Genomic DNA, 24,246 nt, shown 5'->3' on the forward strand with positions numbered 1-24,246 from the left:
AAATCTAAAAAATATTTTAAATATTACCAGATTACATGTGAACCTGTTGGAACAGAAACCATGTATTGTAGGAAATACAAAGACTTTGGTTATATACCATGTATGTAACCAAAGTCATTGTATTTCCATCAGATGACAAGAAAAATTTGTACAACAACTCTGATATACCCTTAACAATTTTTTTCAAATTTTTTTCAAATTTTTACAAATGTGGTGTATAAATAAAAAATGAAACAAAACTAAAAAGAAAGTAAATGTATTTCATTACATTTGTTGCTTTGCAACACAAATACCATTTTTTTTAAAGATGCAGTTTAAAACTATTGCAATTTTTAAAATCACATATTTGCGTCACAAAGGACAGTTTAAGTCATTCAATCTAGTCAATCATAGTCACATGGAGCAAAACTAATTCTTGATATGCGACATTTAATTATTTGGTTTCTGATCGTTTAAAACATTCAGAAGCTAAATTATGAACTTTGAATAAAACAACAACATAAATTAGCATAATTAGCTTCCTAAAATTATGAACTTTGAATATTGCTTCCTAAAAAATGAGAAAAAGAATGCTCTTCTCGAATTTCTGATTCATCAATATTTTCTTCATCACTCTCTTCAACAGTACTTGTTGCATAATTAATTGGAATATTTGGAGGCACAGGTTTTGTAAAGAACCCACTTTCTAATGAGCTTTTGCTTTTTAAACTTTTTTGATCATCCTCATTTTTGGTTTTCAAAACTTTCTTTTTCTCCAGTTCTAAAAAAAAATAATACATACAAAGTTTGATTACTTATTTTTACATAAACTGCAAAATATAAATATCAGGAAGAGTAATCAAGGAATTACATAATACCACTAGTCTGCAAAAAATAAACATATTAAAGGAAAGTATACAAGTATAAAATAATATATTATATATTAAACTATATATTACAGAATAAATTACAACCTTAATATATTTATACTGTCATATATACTTTGCAAACTTCTTGCAAACTAAGTTTTATAATGCCAACTTTAAACCAAACAAGTTTTTCCAGAAAAAATATTAAAAGTTTTTTTTTTGCTTTAATCAGAGTCCTTCATTTTGAAATGATATTTTCATTGCAACCCCAAACCCTCTATCAGTGAAAGTTCTAAAGCCCCCACAGATAGCTATTTCAGTATAACATCATCAGTGAAATTTATCAATTTAAAATATTTTTTTAAATATTTCGTAACAATTATTGATGTATATATATTCTATAACAGTCATTAATATTAAAATTTTGTCAAAATCTCTTTTAACACAATTTAAAGACCTGGAGTAAACAATGTTAAATTTTTAACAAAAAAGTTATTTCTTGATAAAAACTTAAACTTTTCTGTATTCTCATGAATTTCTGATGAATGTTTATTAATGAAAGAACAAAAGTGAGCAATTTTTTTAGTAATTAACAGTATCTACATTCAGTTGATTTTTTATAGTGGTATAAACTAAACTTAATGAAAACAATATTTCTGTCATATATGTAGTTCTTATATTGCAGATTAAAATCAACACAAAAAACATAGCGGGCAATGCAAAATAGCTTTAGGTTTCAGCCCATAAATTGAAAAGAAAAAGAGAAAAAGTGTTGTTTTTTTTTTGTCTTTTTTTAATTTTTATTATTGCATGAAAAGATGTCTGTATTCATGTCAATATTTCAAAAACTAAAGTAAAATTGGACTGAACTTAACCTGGGATAAGTTTAATTATAAGGGATAAGTATACTTAAGTATACACAACTTTTAATAGCTAAAAGCTTCTTCTGAATGTGCTTAACCTAAAATTATGAAGCTCTATGAAATAGCCATAAAATCATATAGTCTTTTATAGAATCCAGATAATTGAGAAAAGAAAAAAAAATTAATAAAAAACTATTTCTTCAAAGGTACCAGGTTTATAATCGGTGTTGTATTCAATGATGGCTGTGCTTATTGCTGACATAAAATTATCCATTCCCAAGCCTGTTACTGAAGAAACTCCTGTGAAAAATAAAAATCGTAAGTAATAGTTATGTCAAAAAATAGTAAGGCATAAACTTATAAAAGTAGTAAGGCATAAACTTATAAAAAATAGTAATAGTCATAATAACAATATTGACAGATATTATTATTAATAATAATTAGTAATCAAGTTAAAATATTAGTAATAAAAGTTATTAATTAGTAAATAAGAGTAATAATTATAGTAAATAAGAGTAATAATTATAATAAATAAACTATAACAAATAAAAACAATAATATGAAAATAATATGATAAATAAAAACAATAGTATGAAAATAATTATAATAAATAAAAACAATAGCATAGAATAGTTATAATAAATAAAAATACCTATTACAAATAAAAACAATAGTATGAAATAATTATGATAAGTAAAAACATTTGTATAGAATATATACATAAAAATAAATAAAAACCAACAGTATACAATAGGTTTAATTTAAAAAAAAGCATGTTACCAACACATTTCAAGTGTTCATAAAACTCATCAAGAACTAAACTCATGGAGCGTGTTAAATTAGAGATGTATGAAGTCTCCATACTCAGAGCATCTTGAAATGAGTCAAAATTGGTCATCCAGTCTGTTATAAACGAATGATCCACAATATCAATCTAGAACAATTGCTTTGTTTTTGTAAAAAAAATAAATGCTTTTAAAAATAAAATTAGAAAAAATGATTACAAACACAACAACTTGAGCTTGATAAACTATGAACTTTGAATAACTTTTGAAATTGTAAAAAAAACTTACTTTATTTAGAAGCACAATAAATGGTAGTTTAGTTTTATACATGATGCTGCAAGCATATAACATGTTAGACATAAATGTTACAGGATTCGTGCTACGTGCCGTATCCATGACATAAACAATAATTGTTGGCAGAGCTGATGCAAGTGACTCTGTAATAATTGCGCCTGAGGCTGACCAAGTAAACACTTCTATTTGTCCAGGGGTGTCAATTATAATGGAACTAAAATTAATTATTACAATTGTGTTAATTTTTCTTTGATCTTTCAAATTTTTTTTTTTTTAACTTGAAAGTAATGAAACAATAGAAATGGAAAGGGAAAGTCGTAATGTTGGGGTAAAGGATCTTGTAAATAGTATTAAAGTAGGGGAAAGCAGTAATAGTGTGATCTGGAAAAGTGCAGAGCAGTAGAGAGGTGGTGGACAAGGTAAACAACCTGCTTTAAACAAAGTAAAAATTTATGAAAGAAAGTTACAATTAAAAAGAGCTGGTAGAAGAAAAGATTCAAAAAACAATGGCAATGATTGGCTTAAAATTAAATGTGTTGATGAATAAGAAGGTTTTTGAGTTGCAGCTGGAAATATGGCAAACAGAAATTTTAACTGGTATTTAAGCCATGAATAGAAGAGACCTGGATTTGACCAAAAAAAATTTTGTTTACTTAATAGAAAAAGAAGAACTATTGTTATATAAAAAAATAATTCAATTAGAAAAGAAACATGATTTAATCTTTGGTCAAGTTTATAAAAACAAAAATACTTGCTGAATATTTATTGACTACATTGCTCTGAGTTTAGCAAGAGATCCCATGGATCACGTTTAGTCATTGTGTAGCACATCGTCTTGAGTTATCATTAAAAGAAAAGTTAGGAAAAACTGCATCATTTAATGACATTGATTGTATTATTTAAAGAATGCATTATACTTACAAAAAAAAATCTATTTTAGAAGATGATGAATATAATAATGGTTAATGACCTAAAAAAGCCACCGGTATTATTTGTAATATTTATTACCATAATAGTTTTATGCAAGATGCATTTATCGTTAAGATGTATTTTTAGTCAAATATAAAGTAATTTGTATACTTCATTTCTAGGTACACAATGGATTGTACGATAGATTACACATAAGGTTCAGGCTTTAGGAATGATATTCTACAAGTACAGTGTTAATTTAACCCATCTTGAAAGTATGATAAAAGTTCACTCTTTTACTAATGTTGAACAAGCTAAGTTTAAAGGCTACTATAAAAAATAGATTCATGCTAAAATGCCTCTTAATGTTGTTTTGTTTATAGAAATTCTAGCACCGCAGAGATGTTGTCAAAATCTTTTCAAAGTAATGAGTAGACGTATTTTGTATCATCAGGGTTTATTCAACAAACTAAAAACTGATTAAATCATCTTTTTTTTATTTTTTTATTTTAGGTACCCCAAGAAGTCCTTAGGGTTTTATCATAGAAAACCGGGGAAGAGCATTGGAAAGGAAGTTCACACCTTCTTTATTGATGTTATACAAACCGTTAGAGGTGGCATTGAACCATGGATTTTTAGCTTCTGAGGCAAGCGTGCTAACCACTGCTATGGCTGCTCTTAAATTAAAAATTTATTGATTTACCAACAATAAAACGTTATCTTGCTAAAATGACTAAAAAATAGGGATGTACCGGAATTCCATTGCGGCCGGAATTCAAACCAGAATTTGTGACTTTTAGGTCATTCTGGTTCCAGCCGGAAATACAAAGTTCAGAACGGAATGCCAAAATTTATCTTTTACCTTTTTTTAAGACATGCGACAGACTGTAAAAAAAATACAATGTAATTTTATTTGCAGTAATCAATTATGTAAGGATTTCTAGAAGTTTAGGAAAATTGTGGTGCAAAAAGAGTTGCTATCCAGTTGTGAGCAATAAACTAGCTCTTTTTTCATCAAAAATTTTGAGAATGGTCTCATTGTAAATGTTATTTAAATTTTAAATAATTAAAAAGTATAGGATGCCTAATACAGTAAATATTTTAATGTTAACCTAAATGGAAAAAGAGAAAACACAGAAATAATTTTAAATATAAATATTATACAGGTTAACACTTTCAATAAATAAAATTATAAGAAACAATCAAAATCAACATATTACATATGAAATAGGTTATGTATATATATATTACAGGTTATAAATATATATTATGTAGCCACGATGCTCAGGTGCAGGCTTTCTCTTTCAATCTTAAAGTAAAAAATTACATAAATATAATTCTCGTTCCGGCCAAAATTTTATTAATAATTCCAGCAAACCCGGTTCCAGCCAGAATTCCAAATTTCCAATCCGGTAAAAAGGATGGAAAGTTTTATTTCAAGGGTGTTAAAAATTTTTAATATGAAATAAATAATGAATAGTGCAAAATATTTATCTGTTTTTTTTTTTGTTTACTAAATTTGGATAAAATAAACTTGGATAAAACTAAATACAATAAAAATAAATAAATTTGGATAAAACTTTTTTAACACAATTTTCAATGAAATGTTTTGTTAAAAATACATAATACTTATTTGTATCATTCTTGTTAAAAAACATCATTTGTTTTGGATGATTCAAAATAATATAAATATATACGAAAAGTGAAATGGTTTATTAAAAGTTAAAAACAAAACATAGAAATTATTATTGTATTTTAATCAAAGATTATTCTCAAAATATTGCTTTTTAATCAGCATTTTTTAGTTTGAACCTAACTATTCTTAATAATTAAATGATGAGAAAAAGCATACAAAATCAGAAAATCTATTTAAAAATTTAATTTTAAAATAATGTAACAACTCACTTAAGTTTTTAATTGTTTAGGCTTCTGGGTATCATGGTCAACCAGTTTCTCCATGCAGCAGCATATATTTAACAAGATTCATGTTTCAGAAGTTGAGAGTTAAAATTTTTTATTTCATACAATGTTTAATAGCTGAAAGATTCTCTATTTAAGAGTTTAATAGCTGAAAGATTCTCTATTTAAGAATTTACAAATACAAATTTTTTTAAAGTTACTTTAATTGACACAATGTAAGTAGAAGAAAAGATATTTTATATAATTATCTATGAAATTTTATTGTAAATATAAGTAAAATATATATATTTTTTTATTTTTGCAAAATAGTCAAAATAATAATTAATAATTAAATAAATAATATACAAATAATTGAAGTTTTGATTATTATTTGTTTTCTAGAAGGAAAAAAAAGAAGAAAGATTTACTAGAAGCTAAGGAAAAAAGGTAATAAAAAAAAAGTCTAAATCTTTCTTTTCTAACTTCATTTTAACTTTTTTTAAGATGAAAGATTTACTCAGTTTGCAGGTAAACTGAAAAACATTGGTATTAATGTTATTCCTGAAGAAAAGATATGCAAGATTAAATTGATCTCATTTAAATATGAAGGACCAGGAGATATATCTTTGCAGCTAATTACTATATTTTGAAAATAAATCTTAATTCTTAATTGATCTTTATAAAGATGCGGTAGTAGTGTAGTTGTAAAGCGCTCGCTTCATAAGCGAGAGGTTCCGAGTTCGATCCCCACCACGTCCCTGGTAGTACCGCGCTCAACTTGTTTTCGCCGCGCAGCGGCCTTATTCGTCAAGGTTCTTGTTTCGGATCTATAGAGTTGAGAGAGGGTTATAACCACTAATAAGTACCCTCCTCATCTGTAGTGGCCTTCTCGGCCTTGAGGAGGTGAATAACAAAACAAAAAAAAACAAAAAAAAAAAATAAGTTCTCTTAAAATACATGCTGTGACTTGCTACTCAAGAGTTGCTTTTTGTAAATAGAAAATATTTGAAGAATAAGAAACAGTAAAATTTTTAAACAAAAGGACTTGCAAGGACTTTAAGCAAAAGGACTTGCAAGGAATTTAAACAAAAGGACTTGCAAGGACTTTAAACAAAAGGACTTGCAAGGACTTTAATCATCCTGTTTAGTTAAGCCAAGAAGATAAATTATTCAAAGAAGAGTGAAGTGTTATTTATATATGACAGAGATATTTTGCAATGTGCTGTAGATATTATGCAATGTGCTGCAGATATTATGCAATGTGCTGCAGAAAAATGGGATTTTATCTTTTCCTAGTAATAGTAATATATTTAAGCTGTAACTGTTAATTTGGTGAGAGTACAAAGTACAATTAGATAGCAATATCATTATTCAACATTGTTACATTATATAAAGGATATTTAAAAAAAAATGCTTAATATAATATTTATCTGTATATAATCAAATAATCTTACCAAATCAAAAAATAATATTAAAAAAATTTGAATAGTATAATGTTTCAATGTATAATTAACTATGTTTTTTTTTTATCGCAGCTTTTGTTGCCACACTAAAAAATGCTATCTAAAAACCATAAACTTTTTATTACAAGTTTAATGACTTTAATTTCAAAAAAATTTCAAAATTTAATTTAATCGTCAAATCTGTGTTAGCTAGCAATACAGCACTGATTCAGTTAAGAATTCATTATTTCAATTGAAAAACCAACTGTGTCCTTTCAGTTTCTTCTTTTTTTACTTTCAATGATTCAGCATTCTTTCAGTTTGTTTTAATTCCTTTCACAGATTTAGTGTCACTGGTTCTGTGTTCTTAATTATACATGAAATAATTATTATCTATTTTTACAATAAACTATTGTTTTGTTATCTGTATATAGAACAATAATTATCATTTTGTATCATATCATACTGAAATTCAGAGAGGATACAAACAGATGCTTATAGCTGATGTTAATTTTCATTTGCTATGAATATTATACTAAATACAAGATATTAAAGTATTATGAAATATTTTGTTAAAACAATAATAATAAATCATACCTGTATTCATTGTTTTTATTTTCTACAAAATTAAGTACTTGATCGAACTTTGTTACAAACAAATTTAATGAAGTCATAATTGCACCATTAGGTCCAAGATTATACTGTTTCATGACCTCCTTATAATCAACAGTATCGCGAATATCAATATTTGCAGGGTATGGTATTTCATGCACTGCAGGATCCAAATTAATTACATAAGGAGGAGTTTTTTTTGAGTATAAGTATGATGTCAATCGCTAAATATAAATATACATATATATACATATATAATATATATATATATATATATATATATATATATATATATATATATATATATATATATATATATATATATATATATATATACACACATATATATGTATATATTTGTATATGTTTTTATTTACATCAGCCATAACCACATATATACATTAGGGTGCCCCAAAAAACAACATTTTTGAAAAATATATGCAGAGACCCCCTTAATGTGTCCTATATAATTAAAAAAACTGGATTTAAACATTTTTTGAATAAAAAATATTTTTAGTAGTCCCCCAAGACCCTTGAACATTAAACTGGTCCTAATAATTATCAAAAAAATAATTCTTCAAATGTATATCATGTCCATGTTGGTTCTAAAAAGAAACGGAATTTTTTACAAATTAAAATCAAAAAATTGTGATAAATTCTATATTTTTCATTTTTAGTTAAAAAACGTCATCTTCTGTTCACTAAAATGTTAAACAATGATTTTTTTATGAAATGATGATTACTTTTGAAGTTTTTATACAATTTCGCTTCTTTTGAGACCCAACAAGACATACTTTTGAAAAATTTTTTTCTTATTAATATTTGGGGACCTGTTAAATGTTCGAGGGTCTTGGGGGATCCCTAAAAATATTTTTTATTCAAAAAACTTTTAAAATTAGTGTTTTTTTATTATATAGAACACATTAAGGGGGTCTCTGCATATATTTTTCAAAAATGTTGCTTTTTGGTCAACAAAAAATTGCCAACCTGGTTTCTATGTTTTATGGTAAAACTATTTTATCAAATTATTTTGCTGACCTGATGCCGTGTGTGCGTGTGTGTGTGTGTGGGTGTGTATATCAGGCCTTGTTTTAAATAAAAAAATGATAAAGCATTAGCCTAATGTGAATTTAACGCCACATCAGGCTAATGCTTAAAGCATTTTTTTTTTGACACATTTTTTAACTATTGCCATATTATTAATCACTGCAAAACAAGTTAAATAAATAGTAAATAAATGTAGAAATAATATTATCAAATGTTTATTTTCTTTCAATTTTTTTAAATACTAAAAAATCAAATTTAATATTACATTTTTAAAAACTTTTTTTAACTTTTACAAATTTTTATAAATAATATTACATTTTTTTAATTTTAAAATAAATTTTTATAAAGTTTGATATAAATAAATTTTTTCTTTCTTGAATTTGTATAAATGAATGAAAACATGTTAAATTTTTTTAAATTTCTAATTGCAGCTTAGCAACGATTATTTATTATAAAAAAATCATTTTTATTTTAATAAAATTAGTAAGTAATAAAATTACTAAATTAATTTAGTAAATTAGTAACGAAAAAATTACTTTAATTTATTTACTTTATTTAAAGTTTATTATTTTATCAGCAATACACCTCTTGCTTATGAAGCGAGCTTCATAAACAAGAGGTTCCGAGTTCAATCCCCACCACGCCCCTGGTAGTACCGCGCTCAACTTGTTTCTCCGCGCAGCGGCCTTGTTCGTCAAGGTTTGTGTTTCGGAGTTATAGAGCTGAGAGAGGGTTATACCACTATTAAGTAACCTCCTCATCTGTAGTGGCTTTATCGGCCTTGAGGAGGTGAATAACAAAAAAAAAAAAAAAAAAAAAAAAAACCTTATTTTAAGGCAAAAATCAGTTATATTTTGTCATAAAGGTTGCAAATACAGATATTGTTTACATTTTTACATGAGTTATATGCATTGTTTGTTTATTTGAAAAATTTCGGGAATATTTTTACATGAGTTATATGTTTGTTTTTTTTTATTTGAAAAATTTTGGGAAAGGGCTGAATGCTAATGCATTTGTCTAGAAAATTTTGGGAAGTGCAAAAGTGCAATCAACATTTCTAAAATGCCTAATCAAGCAAAATGTCATGATGAAAACAGGAAAGCTGTATGTTTTCTTTGTTTAAATAAATCCTCTAGACAACTCACTGCTGCTATGATTGAAAGCTCCCCTAAAGTCTTTGGCCGACCAATCAACTTTGAAGACCAAAGAGTTCCAGTTGGAGTTTGTGGAAAATGTCGCACTATTCTGAGAAGAAAAGAGGCATGTCAAGATGTCCATCTTACCTCTTTGCCTGATTATCAAACAATTAAAGTTCGACCAACAACAAGAGAACCAGTTTGTGATTGCTTGATTTGTTGTGTTGGGAAAGCAAGTTTCAAAAGCCCAGAACCAGTCAAGCCAATTAACCCAACCATTCCACTAAAAGGACTACCAGCTGTTGAAAAACGCTGTTCTGCATGCTTTTCACTGATTGGAAGAGGTATTATTCGTGTCTGCACCAAAGGAATACTTAGACAAAACTTACTTGAAGCTGCAATTAAAGATGAAAAAGCTGCTCAGAGGGTGACTGCTAAAGTGATTGCCAACAAGACACCATCTCCTCATGGCACAGTTTGCCTTAGCCAAGGATTGGGAAGAAATCTTCCAGTGACTCCAGGTATAAATACTCTGACTAAAAATCAATCTTTTAGCATATTTTAAATGAATTTTAGCATATTTTAAATGAATTTTAGCATATTTTAAATGAATATTGATGAAAGAAATAATTTTAATTTTAGGATCTTCAAGGCAAAGAGAACTTTTTCCACCAACAACCACTTTGACTGCTCAACAGCTCTTACAAGTTCAAAATCAGACTGGCTTATCTAACAGAGGAATGAACAAGCTTATTTCCACTCTCAACCAAGTTACTCCACATTGCCTAGTTGAGAAAAACTTTAGGGAAAAGTTTGAATCACTTGGAAAGCATCTTTCTGATTTGTTTGTCACCTGCAACATTATGGACACAACCAAAACTGACAGCCAGGAGTCCAAGAGACTAGTTGCGTACTGCCAACATCATATTGCTCTGAGAAACACTGTCATCCAAATTTGAGGTACACAGTCAAATGAACTTATAAAGATAGGAATAGATGGAGGAGATTTCATGAAAGTTTCTCTAGGAATAATTGCCTTAGAAGCACAGAATGTCTCCCCACCATTCAAAAAGCCTCTTTTCAAAGATTCAGGTATGAAACGTCAATTGTTGGTAGCTGTTTCAGAAAATCTACCTAAAAAGTATGGTAATGTGAAACAAATTTTTGACAAATTGTGCCTTGAAAGGATGTCTTTGGTGTTGCCATGTGACATGAAACTTGCTAACATCATCTGTGGTTTACAATCTCACTCCAGTGCACATCCTTGTACTTGGTGTGACATTGAGTCTAAGAATCTTCATCAGAGTGGTGAGCTCCGAACTTTTGGATCTATTCAGAATGACTACACAGGCTTCCACGCTGCAGGTAGCCAAAAAAAAAGAGCACACAACTTTCTAAATTTTGTGCATCAGCCTGCTATCAGATTGCCAGATGATACACTCATCTTAGACTTCATTCCACCAATGTTTCCCAGTTTATTAATCGGCATAACTGCTTTTTGGGTTTGTATTCAGAACAAGCAACAGAGTAGCTGAATCACAACTTCAACAATCATTGGCAACGTTTCAAAAGGCCTAGCAACCACCCAGACTACCCAAAGAATTTTCTTAGCTGTTTGATCGATTACAACAGCAAACATTCATTTTGATGTCATCACAAAGAAAGAGAGAGAATTATATTTTTTTATATGTCCTATATGTCAGAATCTATATATAAATCTAGATTTTTGTTGAATTAAGATAGTAATTTAGGTCAATCAGAAAAAATATTGAAGTTTTTGAAGAAAGTCAGACTTTCATAGCTAAAAATCAATTTATTGCTTTATTTCCTAAAAAATTGTAATGTTTATGCTTTTGTTTGTCATTATTTGGTTGCAAATAGAGTGTTTTGATACACAGAATCAATAAATGTCAAATTTTTTTAATGGAGACTACTATGAAATTTAAAGTCATTATTTAGAGCAGTATTAATAGAAAACTTTGATTGGATTTTTCTTCCACGGACGATAACAAAAGATTTCAAAATTTCACTTCTAATACACTCCTAAATATCCCCACTATCATACCCCAAAAAGATTTTCTAGGGTCACGAGGTTCATATTAGAAGTCATTTTATGACACTGTGAAATGCTTAATAGTATTAAATTTTTAACAAACTTTTTGACAGTTTCCTCTTTTTAAATAGCTGAAACCACTTTTTAATTGAAGACTGCCTATAAAAACACTATAAATATTATACATACATACATACATACATACATACATACATACATACATACATACATACATACATACATACATACATACATACATACATACATACATACATATGTATATAAAATTTGAAACAAAAGTGTTGGCAATTTTTTGCTGACCTCAAATACTTTTAGGTCGGCAATTAATTTATATTTATATATTTATATTTCGTATATATTTTTCTTTTCATGTCTACGCATAAGTTTTTTATTTTAGACAACTTGGTCATGGCTGTTTGCAAATTTTATTATATTAAGCGTTTCAATCCATTGCCGAAAAAACTAATTTTCAAAAACAAAGAAAGCAAAACTACTTTAATAGGAAATTAAAATAAATTTAAATAGAAAAAATATAAAAAAATTTATAATTTAAATAACTTGAGTATTGTTTTTATTTTTGTTTCTTCAGGGTGGTTGTTATTTTCAGCAACAAAATTGGACAAGGCAAAGCAAATAAAAACAGTTCAAAGTCGACATTAAAAAGAATGATTTTCCTATATTTTATTTTGACTGGCAACTCAATAATTCGCCGAAATATTGAGTTGCCAGTCACTGATTTTTAAAAAAAAATTTTGCATTCATTATCGGGCTAAGTGTAGATTAGAAACAATTTGCGTAAATAAAAGTAATATTGTAAACTATTGATAACATTCACTTTTCTATTTTCAGATAAAGCACATGTCGATTTACACACCATTAGGTTTTTCTCTTGAATTAAGCTTTTTTTTTTTGTTAATTCAAGGCCCAGAAGGCCACTGCGGATGAAGAGGCTATTCATTTGTGGTATAACCCTCTCTCAACTCTATAACTCTGAAACAAAAACCTTGATGAACAAGGCCACTGCGTTGAGAAATAAGTTGAGCGCGGTACTACCAGGGACGTGGTAGCGATTGAACTTGGAACCTCTCGCTTATGAAGCAAGCGCTCTACTACTACACCACTGTTCTCCAAATTGACCACCAGGTTGAAACTCTCCCCACTCCCAATTTTTTTGCATTATATCAATCATATGCAATAGTAAACACAATTTATGTTGCCAAAAAAATCTGAACTAGGTGCTAAGTATGTAAATTTTAAAAATTAAAACATATCATTTTTTGCTTTTTTTTTACTATATTTTAAATATAGTCAGCCATTATGGCATTCAAAATATATTATTTACGACTTCTTTCCAGATATAATTATTATTTTCGAACATGACAACAGAATTTAAAATGTGTACTTGTGCAGTTTGCTTGACAAATAAAGGTATCAGATCAAAATGTCTAACGCTTATAACACCCTCAGTATGCAAAAATATTAAAGAATACATTTGGCCAAACTTTGATATTGATCTTGATGTTTGTCCTTCAGTAGTTTGTTCCAACTGCAGAAGAAATTTGTTTAGTCTAAACAAAGGAGAAACTGCATATCTTTCCAACTGGTTAGAGAGTATATCAAAGGTACTTTTGTATGAGTTAATTATAACTTATATATATGTATATGTATATATATATATATATATATATATATATATATATATATATATATATATATATATATATATATATATATATATATATATATATATATATATATATATAAATTAAATTAGTAAAAAACACTTATCTAACTTTTTCTTCTACTTGAAGTTTGAACATTGCTGGATCATCGGGAAAGTTCCTTCCTGATACTCTTCCTGTACTTTTCCTGATGATCCAGCAATGGTGAAACTTCAAGTAGAAGAAAAAGTTAGAAAAGTGTTTTTTACTAATTTATTATTGCTCTGTTCTTTAAGAACATTGAGCACTCTATTTGTAAAGTACACTAACACAATTTACATATATATATATATATATAATATATATATATATATATATATATATATATATATATATATATATAAATTATGTTAGTGTATTTTACAAATAGAGTGCTCAATGTTCTTAAAGAACAGAGCAATAATAAATTAGTCAAAAACAAAATATATATATATATATATATATATATATACATATATATATATATATATATATATATATATATATATATATATATATATATATATATATATATATATATATATATATATATATATATATATATATATATATATATATATAGGTTGATAGAAGCAGTATTAGACGAACCTCCTCACTGCTAGGTATCCAAAAAAATGTTGATACAGAGCCAAATACAACTGAGATACATGTTGATACAGAGCCAAATACAACTGAGAAAATCTGTAGTCTTTGCTATTTAAATCTTGGTATGAATTATAAATATTACGGTTTTATAATTTAAATAAATTTTATTGAAATGTATTTTTCCTTTATTTTTTATCAATCAAATCTGTTATATAAAAAAGTTTATAATGTAGAAATAATCCACAACTATTTAGATTCTTTTTACAAGTGCAAATATTTTGCACTTGTAGATATTGTTAACTTGTTTGTTCAAATAAATTTTTAAAAATTTATATTGTTTTTAATAACTTTAAAATTCTATATTGTTTGATAAATTTTAAAGTCATACTGTAAAGTTTGATTTAATAGTTTTATTGTTTTATTTCTTATTCAATTTTTAGTTATTTTAAAATACTTGTTAAATTATCACTGTTAATTTTAGGCAGAGGAGTTACTCATACTTGTTGCAAAAGTAACGCTGTAAGCAATATCATAGATATCAGTGAGTCGCTTGGAGAGAAAAATGCAGAACAAATAGTTTCTGGATTGTTAAAACGCAAAATGGAACCTGAAAACATTGTAAGCAGAGAGCAGTTCATGTTGTCTACAGGTGGAAATCTTCTCTCGGTTACAGTTGGAGTTAATAAAATTAAGTCAAAAAGAAAGAAAGTAAACCAGATCTCATTCCAAACTATTATGGAGCTATCGAATGAATTAGAACTTTCTAAAAACAAAACAAAAAAATTATGTTTTACTTTACGGAGGAACGTAACTGGTGTTGTAGAATCAAGTATTAATATTAAAATGACTGAATTAGAGGAAACTCTTGATTCTTTATATGAATGCAAAACAGAGGAACTGGTTGACGGAGATCAGACAGTTTTTAGAGATATAGTTTATGTAAAAAATACAACAGAATTTATTAAATTTATAACAGAAAAAAGAGGTATTGATAACCTTAATGCAATGGTAAGAATTTCTATAGATGGTGGTCAAAACTTTTTAAAAGTTATCATTAATGTTTTTGATCCAAAAAATCACTATTCTTCATCTGAAATATATGAAGATTCTGGTGTAAAACGTTGTTATATTCTTGCCATTGTGGAGTTGGTTTCAGAGGACAATGGCAATCTCCAAAAATTATTGGCTCCTCTAAAACTTGAAGAAGTAAATTTTAGTCTTGCATTTGATTTAAAGTGTGCAAACAGTATTTTTGGACTATCAGGTCACTCTGGTAAATATGCCTGTTTGTATTGTGAAGGAGAATGCTCGCTAGAAACAGAAAAACTTAGAACTTTAGGCTCCATAGACCTGTGTTATGATCAATATGTATGTGATGGGAAAAAAAGATTGAAAATGCAGGAATACAAAAATGTTATCAACCCTCGTTTAATTTACTTACAAGAAGAACAAGAAACTCTTATTGAACACATTGTTCCTCCACCTGAGCTCTACATTTTGATGGGAGTTGTAGATAAATTTTGTACTTTACTTTTGTGTGTTTGGCCACCTTTTGAAAATTGGTTGAAAACACATTACATACTAATGAGAGGGTCTCATGGTGTAGGTTTAGATGAAAACAATGCAAATAGATTAATGTCCTTGCTAGATGTTTTAGAGAGAGATGTCACCTTTGCTGCAGCAATTAATATTTTACCGATAGTTAATTGTTTGCATAAATTTTTATTAATAAAATCAGCAGTGTTTGGTTTGGAACTGGGTATAGATATTTCTGTTAAAATTGAAGACTTCCAAAGTTCATTTTTTAATCTTCAACTGTATACCAAAGATATTTTTGACTACAATTTAACAGTTTCATGGAAAATTCATATTTTAGTGTGTCACATTCTCCCTTTGTAGAACACAATAATACTAGCTTAGGTAACTATGCAGAACAATGTGGTGAAGCTGTTCATCACAAATTTAAAAAAACTTGGGTGAATTATAAAAAACTATGGGACACAAAAATTATGCAGAAAAGCTAAAATCTGCTGTAGTGAATTTCAATTTAAACAAACAATAGTGAAAATATCATTTTTGTTATAAATATATTTATTGAGTGTTTTTTTTAAATATAATAGATACATATTGTGTTATTTTGACAACCATAATGGCTGACTTTATTTTAACTTAAAAAGAAAAAAAGAAAGAAATGATGTGTTTTAATTTTTAAATTTTACATACTTAGCACTTAGTTCAGATTTTTTTGGCAACATAAATTGTGTTTACTATTGCATATGATTGATATAATGCAAAAAAATTGGGAGTGGGGAGAGTTTCAACCTGGTGGTCAATTTGGAGAACAGTGACACCACTACCGCATTTATTTTATCAAAAAAATATGCACTCTTTTTTACATCAACAAATTATTGACAAATATAAAAAAATGATTTGCAAATGCGGTAGTGGTGTAGTGGTAGAGCGCTTGCCTCATAAGTGAGAAGTTCCGAGTTCGATCCCCACCACGTCCCTGGTAGTACCGCGCTCAACTTGTTTCTCGGCGCAGCGGCCTTGTTCGTCAAGGTTCGTGTTTCGGAGTTATAGAGTTGAGAGATGGTTGTAACCACAAAAAGTAGCCTCCTCAACTGTAGTGGCCTCCTCGGCCTTGGGGAGGTGAATAATTAAAAAAATAAAAAAAAACTTTAAACCCTTCGCTTTTAATGTATTTTAATCTATTTTATTATTGAATCTAAATTCTCTATTTGAAAAAGATTATATTACCTTATAATATATTCCTTAAAACAATCTTATGCTTAACATATTTTCTTGTTTGTTTATCACAATTTATTTACTTATTTTAATATATTTAATGTAGTATTTATTTATTTAGATTCTATCAGTTATCAATAAGATATTTGTAAACATAATTTATGTTCTTAAACATATTAGGTCAAAGGAACTTTACACTTTAATGAATTAGTAAGAAACAAAAAATACATTTGTGAAAAGAATTCTCTTAAACAAAAGCACTCTCTTTTTCTCTCTTTTTATATGGTAAAAAAAGTTTTAAATTTCCTTGCATTTATAATAACCTATGATAATATATTATGGAGAAATTTACATTTTACGCAATGAATTAGTTAGTAGACAATAAAAAAAACTTTAATTAAAATTGCAAAACTATTTTACAATCATTTGAAATTAAATTCTACATTCAACGTTTTACGATTTTACATTCCTTCAAAATAATATTAAACATAACTAAAACAATAATAAATAAATAATTTTTAAAATCATGTTTAATTAAAAATCTATTAAAATTCAAAAAAATTTTCATAAAACAACTTGTTTCTATAAAAAAAAATTTTTATTAAATTATTTTTTTGACCTAAAATTTTCTGAATAAATGTCACATAAACGATGTTGAAAGTTCATTTAAATATTCAAAAAAAAAAGTCTTCTCCTAACTGAACACTTTTGACATTTACTTTTGCTTAAACTGAACACTTTTGACATTTACAAAAAATGCAAGCTGCGTAACGCTTCCTAACAAGGCAAAATAATTTTTTTCCAAGGATTTTTTTTTTTTCCAAATTTAGTTCCATTACATTATCTCTGAATCCTAAAATAAAAATAGTAAAAAAATAAAATAGTTTTTTTGTTTAAACAATAAAACTTTTTAGTTCTTATTTAGGGAGCATTTTATTAAATACAATTAAACACTCATTCAATTTATGTTCAAACATTTAACTTATTTGAATAAGGCATTTACTTCATACACAGAATGTCTGTGGTTTGAGTCCCACCTTTTTCCAATTTTTCATTTAAATACACCTGCTCATATATTTACTTTGTAATCATTTATCTTTTCTTTTTTGTATTTAAAAAATCTTTCTGCTGTATGTTTTTGAATGCTACACATCTCTTCACATTCAGATTTTTTATACCATTTAAAACTCTCAGTGTATTTGTTTAGTAAGGCGCATACACATATATACATAGTTTTTAAGCTTTAATTATGCTACACCATTTACACCATTTACACATTTACACCATTTACACATTTACACCATTTACACATTTTTTGCAATTGTTTTATACTACCTTTCTATTCCTGTTTTTTATCCCCAACTTTTTAGCACTTTGTAATTTTGGATAACTGTTGCTTTTTAACATTTGGCTTAGCGCACTTAGTTCTACCCGCCACCAATAATATTGTAGACCTTTTGGTCTACAATGCTACTGGTGGTGAAATATACATAAATTTTAATAAATCTTTGCTTGAATTTTGTGCTTTTATACTGGACATCTGTCCAACACATTTTTATAGTTTTTAGCTAACTCTTACTCTAATATGATCTTTTCTTTTAAGGTCAGCAATTTATTGCCAACCCATAAAAAAAGAGATCATAAAAGAAATAAAATAAAAAAACTTTTCTTTATTATTTTGCAAGCGCAAAAAAATTTATGTAGACAATTTTTTATAACAAACAAGAACAAAAATAATTACTGAAGCAAAAAACAAAACATTTTGTGTTTCGGAGTTATAGAATTGAGAGAGGGTTGTAACCACAACTAAAGTAGCCTCCTCGACTATAGTGGCCTTCATGACCCTAAGGAGGTGAATTTAAACTAAAAAAAAAAAGATATATATAAATTATAACTTAATTTGAAGAAAACAAAACCAAATTTATTTATACAAAAATACAACTAAAACTTTTTTGTGACTTTTTTTTTTATTATATATAAAAATGTAATCAGAAAAAATTCGCAATTAAAAAATTCATAGCTGATTTTTAAGTGTTTAGTATTGTTTGTTTTATACCAAATTACTTGTTGCATACCAATTATATAAAAAATTATTAAAAAAATAAAAAAAAATGATTCAAGATATATAGTAGTTTCAAGATATAACTTTTAAAATATAATAAACAATATATAGAATAGCATCATGGACACATATAAGATGACACATATAAGATGACACATATAAGATGACACATATAAGATGACACATATAAGATGATACATATAAGATGATACATATAAGATGATACATATAAGATGATACATATAAGATGACACATATAAGATGACACATATAAGATGACACATATAAGATGAAACATATAAGATGATACATGTAAGATGATACATATAAGATGATACATATAAGATGATACATATAAGATGATACATATAAGATGATACATATAAGATGACACATATAAGATGACACATATAAGATGACACATATAAGATGACACATATAAGATGATACATATAAGATGATACATATAAGATGATACATATAAGATGATACATATAAGATGACACATATAAGATGACACATATAAGATGACACATATAAGATGACACATATAAGATGACACATATAAGATGAAACATGTAAGATGATACATATAAGATGATACATATAAGATGATACATATAAGATGATACATATAAGATGATACATATAAGATGATACATATAAGATGATACATATAAGATGATACATATAAGATGATACATATAAGATGATACATATAAGATGATACATATAAGATGATACATATAAGATGATACATATAAGATGATACATATAAGATGATACATATAAGATGACACATATAAGATGACACATATAAGATGACACATATAAGATGACACATATAAGATGATACATATAAGATGATACATATAAGATGATACATATAAGATGATACATATAAGATGATACATATAAGATGATACATATAAGATGATACATATAAGATGATACATATAAGATGATACATATAAGATGATACATATAAGATGATACATATAAGATGATACATATAAGATGATACATATAAGATGATACATATAAGATGATACATATAAGATGATACATATAAGATGATACATATAAGATGATACATATAAGATGATACATATAAGATGATACATATAAGATGATACATATAAGATGATACATATAAGATGATACATATAATATGATACATATAAGATGATACATATAAGATGATACATATAAGATGATACATATAAGATGATACATATAAGATGATACATATAAGATGATACATATAAGATGACACATATAAGATGACACATATAAGATGACACATATAAGATGATACATATAAGATGATACATATAAGATGATACATATAAGATGATACATATAAGATGATACATATAAGATGATACATATAAGATGACACATATAAGATGATACATATAAGATGATACATAAAAGATGAAACATATAAGATGAAAAATAAAATATTATACATTTAAGATGATACATATAAGATGATACATATAAGATGATACATATAAGATGATACATATAAGATGATACATATAAGATGATACATATAAGATGATACATATAAGATGATACATATAAGATGATACATATAAGATGATACATATAAGATGACACATATAAGATGATACATATAAGATGATACATATAAGATGATACATATAAGATGATAAGATGATAAATATAAGATGATACATATAAGATGATACATATAAGATGATACATATAAGATGATACATATAAGATGATACATATAAGATGATACATATAAGATGATACATATAAGATGATACATATAAGATGATACATATAAGATGATACATATAAGATGATACATATAAGATGATACATATAAGATGATACATATAAGATGATACATATAAGATGATACATATAAGATGATACATATAAGATGATACATATAAGATGATACATATAAGATGATACATATAAGATGATACATATAAGATGATACATATAAGATGATACATATAAGATGATACATATAAGATGATACATATAAGATGATACATATAAGATGATACATATAAGATGATACATATAAGATGATACATATAAGATGATACATATAAGATGATACATATAAGATGATACATATAAGATGATACATATAAGATGATACATATAAGATGATACATATAAGATGATACATATAAGATGATACATATAAGATGATACATGTTTTTGCTTTTTTAAAGATATAATATAGTGAATTGTAAATTACATTACATCATGGGAAAATTGTCCATTCAAACCAGGACGTTTTTTCACATACTAACAAATTTTAAATAGTACCATATCCTTCTAGAGCAGACATAAAACACTATATAAAATGTGTAAAATCTATAATATAAACATTAAAGTTCTGTACATTGCATTATATAAAAACTATTATTGTGTTGCTTATATATTATATTTTGTTATATAACATTTATAATGTTTATTATACCATTGGGGGTATTTGCAAATGTGTATATATTCAGTTAAGATATTCACGAAGACAGCAAGAAAAAAATAAATACAGACTTATTATTACAAGCTATTTCAACAATGAGTATCATGATACAGAAATAGGAGCTGGTAGCAAAACTTCAAAAAATTGACAACTTGCGTGTGGTGCTCCCCTTATTTCTTTCTGGCGGGGCGTTTGCGGTTTATCAACGCCTTAGTATAGACTACAATGAAGTAAATACTGCCCTCTCTGCTTCTCCGCTAACAGCATATTAAGAGTTTGTAAATTGCCATCTTAAAGAGAACAAGTCCGTTGACGTATATCTAGCAAAATTAACAAGGCTGAGCAAGCTAATATCATCTCACATAAGCAAAGAGCAGATAAGGTGCGCATTTATTCTCGGATTACCTGATGAAGCATTTTGGAAATATCAAGTTTTGGAATATGACTAAAATCTTGAGGAGCTGCGTTATTTTCTAACAACATTTTTGGTTTAAATGTGGCTCCCAGAATAATGACTAAAATCTTGAAAAAGGTATTATTAGACAAAGTTGTCAAATCTGGTATGGATTCATTTATTAATGACATCGTTGTCAATAATAACATGGTGTCAAGTTGCAGGGTTCAACAAATTTTGAAAAAATATGACTTGGATTCAAAATTGCCAGAAAAATTTGTCAGTGGTTTTGTGCTTGGATTGCAAGTATACAAATAATGCAACCAAGCCTATTGGAAATGTGACAAAATACCCAAGGTTTCCTGAAAGAAAAATGACATGTCAGCTAAATTCTTGATGCGGACATATAACCAGCCATTTTCCAATAGTAAAATGGTTGCACCCTTTGTGCAGCTATCTGAAAAGGGTTTCAAGTAGTTGTGGATGGGACTCTTAGGTGAATGAACGTGCACCAGTGTGATGTAATGCAAGCAGTTTAGTTGTTGGCATAGCTTGGGAAGTGGCTGGGGGAAAAGTAGAAGACTGTTCATGGCTGAGGAAACAAGATGATACAGCTCATATTAATCTTGCAGAGTTAGAAGCTGTGATTATAAAAGGAATTAATCTAGCAACAAAATGGGGATTCAAATGTATTACTATAAAATGCGAATCAAATTTTTTCTAACTTAACTCTTGAATCTAATTGCCATATTCTTCCTATCATACCAGTTAACCCATTGTTAAACATTCAAATCACTCTGGCTTCCAATACTAAAGTTAATTCTCAATGAATTAACTTTAGCATTGAAACAGTTTGTGCTTCAGACAAGATTTCCATCATAGACTTGAAAAAGTGTTCTCCAGAACTCTTTTTAATTTTTGCTAAACTATTAAAAATTGCTAAATAAGTGGCTCCAATTTTTAAAAACTCTAGAAAACACTTTGACCTCTCTAACTATCCTACGATTAGTCTCCACTCTGTTATTAGTTTCTTTATAGTTTTCTTTTTCTTTAAATTTTTGAGATTATTAAATCATTTCTTTCTAACTGCAGTACTAAAGTTATTCTTGAAGGCCTTTCGAGTAACTTTAAGGGTAACAAAAGGTTCTAATTTTGCACCTGTATTGTTTCTTATCTACAATAATCTTCATGAAAATTTTATACCTAAAGTGGCTCTATTTGCTGCAACTTTGCTTTATACACTAGTAATGACAAAAAAATTTCACATTTTGATTGCTTAGAACAAGCAGCCAATTTTAAATCTGATCTCACTTCTGTAACAGCCTAAGGCTTGCAGTGGCTTGGGGATTTTAAGTTTGGACTTAAAACCCACAATTTTTGTTGGACAGCAAAACTCATTTATTTACTCAAAAAAATATTGCAATATTGTTGGCATTCTTATATCAAAGAATATCAACCCTCTTAATCTTAAACAAAGTCTAAAAGCACATTGTAAATATAATTAGACCTGCTTTATCTTCCAAGCTTGAGCATTCTTCCATTGTTGTAAGTTTGCATTTCTTTATTTTTTTACAAATACTATCATGGGGCCAGGTTTGCAAAAAGTCTCATTTTTAGCCAGGGCCCTGATCACTTCCTACTACAGTTTAACATTAATGTTAGAGTTTCTTCTTCTAGTGTATTTAAGAGCACAATATATTGCAGCATCCATGTATTTAAATCAGGTTTTAATTCTATCTTCACCTTTATATGCTTTTGCTTAGCACCACTTGACTCAATTTTTCAACTTCATTATACATATTTTTTATATAAGCTACCTTTATTCAAGTGTATTCATAATAAATGCTACATTTGTCAAGTAATAAAAACAATCATTATATTGAAAAAAAAACAATAAATTATTAAAAAATATATAGCCAGAAGTTAAAAGTAAAGTTATAATTTATAAAGTTAAATTATAAAGTTTATCATTTAGATAAATGGAAACTGATGTTTTTGTTTTTGTTTTCTTTATTTACTTTGTAGTCAAACAATTAACAAATTTTTTTTTGATTTGAAACATTTGGATTTGCAGGAATTAATAATGCTCAATGTAGTTATAAAAGAGAATTAAAAATTACTGGTCTTAAATAGTTAAATGGATTTTTAAAATGCCACAACAAAATTTTGATACGAACTGCTGAAATGACATCTTTAAGGTGAATTATAAATTTAAACACAGGTTACAATATTTTAGGATTTACTTGAAGGCTTCTTGAGTAGACCCAGTACTTTTTAAAAAGATTACGATAAAAATGTAAGAGTTAAAAACCAGGTTAGAAGTCAAGATTTTTTATTGAACT

At 27.2% G+C, this 24,246-nt stretch overlaps 2 protein-coding genes across 2 annotated transcripts in view; one reads left to right on the top strand and one right to left on the bottom strand.

Annotated features, from left to right (window-relative positions):
- Nucleotides 1-240: 240 nt before the first annotated feature.
- Nucleotides 241-24,246, bottom strand: part of LOC100197776 (GPN-loop GTPase 1) — a 24,570-nt gene continuing 564 nt past the window's right edge. Inside the window, exons 2-6 of the mRNA XM_065803519.1 lie at nt 7,638-7,876; nt 2,785-3,004; nt 2,492-2,645; nt 1,922-2,011; nt 241-760 (exon numbers count right to left, since the gene is read on the bottom strand). Of these exons, the coding sequence (XP_065659591.1) occupies nt 528-760; nt 1,922-2,011; nt 2,492-2,645; nt 2,785-3,004; nt 7,638-7,876 (936 nt within the window). The 3' untranslated portion in view covers nt 241-527. The remainder of the gene's footprint in view (nt 761-1,921; nt 2,012-2,491; nt 2,646-2,784; nt 3,005-7,637; nt 7,877-24,246) is intronic.
- On the top strand, nt 13,286-16,114 carry LOC136084127 (uncharacterized). Its single transcript, XM_065804275.1, has 3 exons — nt 13,286-13,531; nt 14,193-14,337; nt 14,697-16,114. The coding sequence occupies exons 1-3, from the start codon at nt 13,286-13,288 to the stop codon at nt 16,112-16,114; spliced, it is 1,809 nt and encodes a 602-aa protein (XP_065660347.1).

Source organism: Hydra vulgaris, chromosome 08 (genome assembly GCF_038396675.1).
Source record: "Hydra vulgaris chromosome 08, alternate assembly HydraT2T_AEP".
Classification (NCBI taxonomy): domain Eukaryota; kingdom Metazoa; phylum Cnidaria; class Hydrozoa; order Anthoathecata; family Hydridae; genus Hydra; species Hydra vulgaris.

Bases quoted from the DNA above. Each gene is read 5' to 3' on its own strand.
- LOC136084127 (XM_065804275.1), top strand. From the start codon at position 13,286: ATGACAACAGAATTTAAAATGTGTACTTGTGCAGTTTGCTTGACAAAT. The intron at 13,532-14,192 runs GTACTTTTGTAT...ATATATATATAG, and splicing joins GGTTAGAGAGTATATCAAAG to GTTGATAGAAGCAGTATTAG. The intron at 14,338-14,696 runs GTATGAATTATA...TGTTAATTTTAG, and splicing joins TCTTTGCTATTTAAATCTTG to GCAGAGGAGTTACTCATACT.